This window comes from Agrilus planipennis, unplaced genomic scaffold (genome assembly GCF_000699045.2).
Source record: "Agrilus planipennis isolate EAB-ADULT unplaced genomic scaffold, Apla_2.0 scaffold52, whole genome shotgun sequence".
NCBI classification, from domain to species: domain Eukaryota; kingdom Metazoa; phylum Arthropoda; class Insecta; order Coleoptera; family Buprestidae; genus Agrilus; species Agrilus planipennis.
The window spans coordinates 212,425-220,941 of NW_020438883.1; the positions used below are offsets into that span (position 1 = coordinate 212,425).

The following is an 8,517-nucleotide window of genomic DNA, read 5'->3' on the forward strand; positions in this document are numbered from 1 at the left end:
TGTGAGTATAGGTTTAAAGTTTGAGATTGTAAAGAGATAAACTGCGGCTTTTAGAAAATTTAACACATATTGAAAGAAAACTATTAGATATTATCAAACTCTACAACAGAAATGTTATAATCTATTTTCTACCCCTTTCAAAATTGATTTTCGACTTTTTTTTGGCAAAGGTCTAGATAATGGCCCCCTTCGGGGCTGGGGGGGGGGATCGAAAGAGGAGGTCTCCCTCACCACTGTACCATTAAAAGTTCGTGGCGGTCTCACCCCCATAAAAAGTTATGGGGGTTTAAAGTTAATAAGTATGTCAATTTTTATACATTTCTAGGCATGTAAATATTTATATAGTCATTCTTAAACAATATTCAAAGGTAAAACTAATGAAAAATACATAAAAATATTGAGAAAGTTATATAAAACATTATTTAAATATCATTATCAATAGGGTAGGTTAGGTTAGGTTATCGGGTTTTGTTCAATTGACCACCCTCTTTCGATCCCCCACCTCCACCCGCTTGAAAATTTTTTTTATTGAATTTTATTTGAAATATAGTGTATGAAAATTGACAAAATAATCAACTTTCAACCCATACTTTTTTATGGGGGTGAGACCGCCGCAATTTTTATGGGGTTTTACTCAGGTGACCACCCTTTTTCGATCCCCCTACCTTATTTAAATATCTTTATCAATAGGGTAGGTTAGGTTAGGTTATCGGGTTTTGTTCAATTGACCACCCTCTTTCGATCCCCCACCTCCACCCGCTTGAAATTTTTTTTTATTGAATTTTATTCGAAATATAGTGTATGAAAATTGACAAAATAATCAACTTTCAACCCCCATAACTTTTATGGTGGTGAGACCGCCGCAATTTTTTATGAGGTTTTACTCAGGTGACCACCCTTTTTCGATCCCCCCCTACCCTCTTTCGATCCCCCCTACCACCACTCCCATCTAACCCCCATAACTTTTTATGGGGGTGAGACTGCCACGACCTCTTTATGGTACAGTGGTGGTAGGGGAGACCTCCTCGTTCGATCCCACCCATCATCTAGACATATACCCTTTTTTTTTTGTTACGCCTAGAGTTAATCCACTTACTTTTAAATTCTCTTTCTATCTTGAGATCGAATGTGAATTTCTATTCGATAAAGCTATTTGTTACAGGTAGGTAGTGTTTCTTTTTCATCTTGATACGGAAAAAAGGAAACATAAAACAGAACCATTTGCTGTTAGTAAATTTTTGTTTTTGTTTCATCGTCACGCCGACAGTTAAGCATTGCAGCAGTTCCACGTCTATCTAGCGGTTTCCCGAGCTTATCTCTGTTTTCTGAACTTTTGACCATTGAAACGGTTCACATTGCACGGAGCTTACCTATTTTACACTTTCAGCAAAATTACTTTTGCGCTCGTCGAGATCTACATTTTACTTTTTACACATTCGCGCAACGTTCCCAGTCCTCCGGCATAAACTGGAATGCGAATTTAAGTGGAAATTGCATGCAAAACCTGGAACTGATGCAACTTCAAGAATATTTCCTTCGCGAACGTGATGCTTCTTGAGGTGTTATATGTACGTATATGTTATAAAGGAGAAATTTTATTAAAACTAAAGCGAATTTAAGAACTTAAATCTCAAGTAGTTTCGAGATAATTGAATTTTGCATGTTGGTGCAAGGATGAAGTTGATGAAAAAATAATAAGCTAGTTAATATTCAATCCATGGATTTTCATTTAGTTGCATTCATATTTATGGACGTACTGTCCCTATGGTCTAGAGCAGTGGTTCCTAAAAGGTAGTGATGAGCAAAATTGGTTTTGGTTTTACAAGACCAAGTCCAAAAACCGAACGAACGAGACCATGACTAAAACCAAACCTAATATGCAAGACTAAACGAAAAATTATTACATCCAGTGGATTTATGAATTAAACCATTTGAGGCAACTATAATATATTCTTTTCTTGGAACAAAACAAAGATAAACTATTTTTTTCCATATTTTTTACTTCTGTCAAGTACCTTGTACTACTTTTGTTCGCTATTGTGTGGTAAATAGAACAATTTTAGGTCTTTTTGCATCATTAATCATCATCATCATAAGGTCGTCAGTTCTAAGATTGGTTGGACACGCACCTCTACTCTTTCCTATCCTGAGCTAATCTTTGCATTTCCCTAAAATTAGAACAACCCACATCCTTAACTATTTGCGAACAGTAATCTAATCTAGGTCTACCTCTACTCCTCCTAACTTCCGTTTCTGCCTCTAATATGTCTCCGACTAGACCTTCATAACTGAGAAGGTCTTCTACCAATCTATCTTGCCTATTTCTTATTGACTTCCATAGAGTCCTCTGCTCTCCAATTCTTTCTAATATCTCTTCATTTCTAACTTTCTCTATCCATGGTATCCTCATCATTCGCCTGTAACACCACATTTCAAACGCTTCTAACCATTTCTTTTCTGTAGCGCCCACTGCCCATGTTTTGCACACATAGAGCGGCGCACTCCAAACTTACACCTTTAACAAACTTTTTAGAATTTCTAGATTAACCGTTCGCGAGAATAGAAGTGACTCCTTTTTATTGCAGGCGACTCGACCCTGTGCTATCCTCTGCTTTATTTCCCTACTACTTCTTCCGTCCTGACTTATCTGACTTCTCAGATAGTTAAAATCAACTACTTCTTCTTATTTTTCGTCTTTTACCTTCATATTCGTACTTTCGCTACTTTTTTTTCCCTTGGATACCAGTATTTTAATTTTACTTTTATTTATTTCCATAGAGTACTGTTTGGTCAATATCGCTTCCACTTTATTTAAAGCTATCTCTAGAAGAACTATTAAAAAAAAAATGGAAGTTTCAAAATGACCAAGACCAAGACTATATCAGCGAAGTCTTTGAGCAAGGCTAAGACTACGACCGAATAAGCAAGACTAAGGACCAAAACCAATACTAAGACTGAAGCAGCCTTTATTTTTCTCAGTAACTATAATAAATGTAGGTCAAATGTTTATGATGGCATAACTTTAGGACGTCTCGTCGTTTCCTACCACAAGGGCGGTCTGAACTCCATTTGCAATTGATAATACACCACTTCAATGTCTCACATTTTCCAGGCGTCACGTGAAGACTAATTCCTTCTTTTTCACCAGGCTTTGACGAATACCATTAACGAAAAAATAATCCCCTTTAACCTCCTGAGGCACCGAAATCTCTAGCATGATTACTGTTCTACTACAGCTGGATTAGAGGTGGTCATGACATAATCCATCAATTAAACATGTCAAATTGACTTCAATAAATTTAAGTAGCAACCCCTGACAATCAATCAACATTAATTCGATCCATTCGGCAATAATCCGTCAAAATTTCAATAGTTAATATTCTTTTAAATTAAAAAATGCCCCAGAACAGAATGTCGGTTTGTAGTAAATGTCAGGACCCACTACCCGAATTCGACTTCGTAACATGCAGTTCGTGCAAGGGAAAGTTGCATTACGAATGTGCCGGAGTTCGCGAGTCGAACTGGAGGAAATGCAGTTTAGAACTGAAGAGGAACTGGAAATGCTATGCATGTCGTCAACGGCAGGACATCAGGTACAATGAAAGAAACGGTGAAATCCCGAACAACCACAGTGGAAACGGAAATAACCAAACGGTAGCAACCAAACCTGATACCGTGGCTACCAAAAATTATAATGAGAGTGGAGTGTCGCCTGTGATCGAAAGCCTGAAGGTAAAATTGAGAGTTATCTTTGCTAATATGTATATATTAGTGATGCAACGGTAGTATCATAACGGAAACAGAAGCGGAAATGGAAGTAAATTTTTCCCGAAGCGGAAGTGCAATAATTTTAGGTCTCCTTGCATCATTAACCACCATCATAAAGTCGTCAATCCTACGGCTTTGGACACGTACCTCCACTCTTTCCTACCCTGAGCTAATCTTCGCATTTCCCTAAAACTAGAACAGTCCACATCCTTAACTATTTGCGAACAGTAATCTAATCTAGGTCTTCCTCTACTCCTCTTAACCCCTGTTAAGTTCCGATAAGCTTTCGTCATAAAAATGCAGAACTAGATGCAGAAACGGATGTGAAAAAGTATGCGGAACTTCCGTAATTCGGGAAGCGGAAGCAGAGGTCTGTTGCAATACTAATATATACATTTTGATTCGGGCCTAGAGGCAGTGTGTGATGGAGTTGCTACCTAACGTTTCGCTAGTACGAGTAGCTAGCATCTTCAATGGTCCTTCCATCTCTGATGCTGGATCCGCATCCAGCATCGAAAAACTTTACCAATATGTATCTAGTTTAAATATTTTGTTAAATATTATTCAATCATTTCGTTTACAGTATCACATGTTTCGACTGTTTATAGACAGGGCAATTCAAGCAATTTAAATTTATCCCTTCAATTGCTTCAATAGTCCTGTTAATAATTATTAGACTAAAAGATACAAAAGTGTATTGTTCTGGAGTAACATCGACCGTTTTTTTTTTTGAGCAACTCCAATTCAGGTTTTTATTTAAAATTTTTAAGGTGATCGTAAAACAGTTGACCAAAGACGAATTATCAGAAGTCAAGCGGAAAATATCGGACATCGAGTCGGTATTTACCACGTATTCCGAAAAGCAAGACGAATTTTCCGTTTTAACGAACAAACTGACAAAAGAGTACTCAAAACTGAAAAACGAGTGTGACCATTTGCAAGAGCTGAACCGAAAAATTGAAGGCGACGTTACAGATGTGAAACTGAAAGCCGAAGAAATGCGATGCGTGTGCAGCATGCAAAGCGTCAAGCCCAAAGATCATTATCTTCTTCCAAAATTGTCCAATCCCTCAATGTCCTCCAGAAGATCGATCCAAAGTCCTCCAAAGAAGTCCTATCAGATACCGAAACGACTGGTAAGTGGACGCTTTAGTAATTGATTACACGAACTCTTTCAGTTAAACAGAAACAATGAAGAACCAGGTTAGATTAGCCATATACATGGGGCTAGTATGAACAGTAATAATCGAAATCAATAGTACATGGTTCCTTAATTTTGTTTTTGAAAAGTTGCATTCTAGTTTCCGGATCTCTGAAAATTACTTCCCGACGTGTCGCTTGCCGCTGCAGCAGGCATTCTCAAGGGTGAGGAAACTACCACGCCACCCTTGAGAATGCGAAACGAAAATTCCGTTCGTGAAAACTGACATAAAGTCAGTCATGAACCATAAATAGCCAGATTATAATACAGCCTGGTTTTGTAGCATGACAACATTCCAGTGGCGTAACAAAATCTTAATGACACTAAACGCAAATTCATTGATGCCTCTCTCCATATCTCACACGTTTTTGGCTTGCTCATGCGCTGTCGGGCGCTTTAGTTTCTGATACAGAATACAAAATGGAGTTATGAGGCCCTGCAGGACCCTTAAGAGCTTGAGTTCCTTCTCTTTTGTAGTATTATGCACATTTAGTCAACTATTTCTGATGTTCGTCGCTATTTACATGATCTACAAATTCCTTGACTTCTTCTTTTTAGTAACTGATGCATTTGTTGCAGTATTTAAAACTTGTGTCCGCATTTAGTTTCCCTTTTCTACCTTTTTTCATGATGTAGGTATTTATATCATTCATTTGCCATCCATTTCTCTATTCTTTCACTAAACTTTTCTTCCTATTCCTCTGTTGTTCCTTCCTTTTTATTATCTCTAGCTTATTTCCCATTGTGTTATTGTGCTTCTTCTGATGTTTTCTCATTCTTTTCTCATGAGTACTTTCTTTCACATTCCTTTTTGTGCATTTTCTCCTGCGTTCTTTCTCTGGACGCTTTTATGGGGTGTTCGAATAGATACGTAGCTTCAACCGGAAACGTAGAAATACCTCCATGTATGATGCATGCTCTGAAAAAGCTTCCAAAATCTACTATTCCTTATCTACCACAAAAATTTCAACCCCTCAACTCTTAATTCTCGCATTCTTCTGTAACGCACTGTACTTTACTGCTAAGGTATCCCCCTTTTTCATGTTCCTATGTACTTTTACCTAAGTCCTTTTAGCAGTAATGTAAGTTGTCGAATAAAATTTAGTACTTCAAATGCCTTGAATTCCAACGTCTCAGTCTTTACTTCGCAATTTCTTCCATTAAGCACACTTAGCATAACGACCTCCTTCTGAATACCGACATTTCTCATGCAGAGTCTGATTCCAATTCGACCAAGAAAAAGTACAGAGGCCACGTCGTTACGAACCTACGAATCCAACAGGGATCTAGTGAGCTACACGTCAGGAAAAGCACTAACTCACATCTACGATTACGAAGCCTTCGGACGGTACATTGCGAACGAAATATCCAGTTTAACTATCGACAAGAACCAAAGGAAATTGAGACTAGATATCATTAAGCTTTGTCTCGACTATCACGACAAAGAAGATGACGATAATAATATTTTCCCTCATAAGCAGATCAATACAGAGTAGTACACTACCAGAAAAGTACGTAGAAGTCCATCTCATGAATATTCCTTTGCTTGTTCATCGAAATCTACCAAATTAAAAGATTTTTCCAAATTGTAGACGGCATGCTTTGAAAATAGCAAAGACCTTTCGACAGTTTTGGAATTTATAAACACTATTTTAACCCGGACAAAGAAGTTCATGGTGGTTAATATTCTGTAGAAACTGCCAGTCTTCGATCTTGCTGGATCTCATGAATAAATTTTGCTAAATGTAGCACTGTATGTAGCGGCATGGTCTAGAGGTTTAGACCATTGCTTAGCATTCGGTCCGTCTGCCTCAGTCCAAGTTTTTCTGTGGTTTCCTTGGATCACTTAGGCAAATGCTGGGACAGGTATATTTCTCAGATAATCTTTCATTCTCTTCTGTCTTCATTTCGTTCGTCCCATCTTTCTCACCCAAACCACCATCCACTCATTCCCACGATACCTGAAAGGAGACTGAAGAAGGCCTTCCACCCTACTTCCGGCGTAGTCCGAAGGGACGCCCACCAGCATTACTGGCTGGTGGGAATGAAACACCCAAAAGTTTTTTTTTATTGCGTTTACTATGACGTTTATAGGATTTCATAAAACGCTGTATTAAGAGAGCAGGTAAAATTGGTCATATTCTATCGAAGGTGTAGGCTACGCGCAGATGAGATCCAACAAGATCGAATCTGGCTATTTCGACAGGATATTGAACACCATGAACTACTTTGTTCGATTTTGGTAACGTTTCTATCACGTATGATGATTGCTGAACATATTGAATTCCACTAAAAGTAGCATTGTACTACAGATGGCGTTTATAGCGCCGTTTGTAGGATTCCATTGTTTCACCCGACTTGGTTGGTACACAGTATGCGAAAGAGTGAACCTTACGTGCTTAGCACTACTTCCAAAAGTCAGTCAGTATGCGCGCATCGCGCCGTCCTTGTTGCTGTTGATGTAGGCGACGTATTGTAACTCAACACCAAGATCCGCACTTTCGCATACGGTATAAGCCCTTACTGAAGTGCGTTTTGTTTCAGCTAACCTAACAACATTTATGACGACATGGAGTCAGTAGCTAGTCAGTGACAGATATATTATGTAATATGAATTATAGCAATGTTATTTTATACTGTTATGTTATCACCAGCTTGTTCAAGGTCTAATTCATACAAAGATCCTTAATCTCCTTCATATGTCCAATTGATTAATACGATACCTGTAAAAGTTTTTCAAATAAATTAAGTGCGTAGTCCTGATAGAATTATGTGCTCTTCTTTTGTGTCCCATGTACTTCGAATACATCTAAACTGTCCAAATTTACTAGAATTATCTAGTAATTGTTATAATTGTCTTGTGTAAAGCAAAGATTTTCCTCTAACACTTATGGATCCCAATCGCAAACTGTTGAATGGTTTTGGAACTGGTATATTCAGAAAGTTTTCGATGAAGTTTTTTGGGCAAATTGTTATTAATTATCTATGTAAATAAATATCCAGTATAAGTAGTCGATTTTCGATGAGAATTTGAAGCAAATATTGATAGCAATCGACAGAGCACATCATGGTGGTGTAAGTGAAGATGATAGAGGAAATGGCTAAAGCTGCGGTAAAATTATATTTGAACCCATTTTGTGGAAAAAAACACTTCAATAAAATGATATGTTCTTTTCGATGGGAAATTACTTTAGAAGAAATAAGTTCTGGCGTTTCTTATTAGCTTATCAATTATCTCTACAACATTACGTCTCTTTGTCCTACTTTTCTTCCTGGGAACAGTGAGGGCGGGTTCTTTCTTTGTTTTGTGACTGTTAGTTCCTTATGTCCAAGGACACTCGTTCGGACAAAAGCCATTTCGTTATCCTGTAAATGAGACTGGTACTTTTTATTTATAGGCTGCTTGCGAAGTATAATTTGCGAAAGTAGACAAGCAGCTTGTCACCAGGGCAACGGCTTTTGTCTATTGTTTTCTCCCCCTTTGGCTTGGTAAGGATACCGGAACGTTCACGAGGAAGTTCTTTTTTGATAAGAGCAGGTCGGTGCAG

At 37.9% G+C, this 8,517-nt stretch overlaps 1 protein-coding gene across 1 annotated transcript; it reads left to right on the top strand.

The window, feature by feature from the left end:
* The first annotated feature begins 3,265 nt into the window (after positions 1–3,265).
* LOC108734661 lies at positions 3,266–7,737 on the top strand. Its single transcript, XM_018466303.1, has 4 exons — positions 3,266–3,732; positions 4,539–4,904; positions 6,184–6,480; positions 7,514–7,737. Exons 1-3 carry the CDS (start codon positions 3,397–3,399, stop codon positions 6,463–6,465), a joined length of 984 nt encoding a protein of 327 aa, XP_018321805.1. The 5' UTR covers positions 3,266–3,396; the 3' UTR covers positions 6,466–6,480; positions 7,514–7,737.
* The last annotated feature ends 780 nt before the right edge of the window (positions 7,738–8,517 follow it).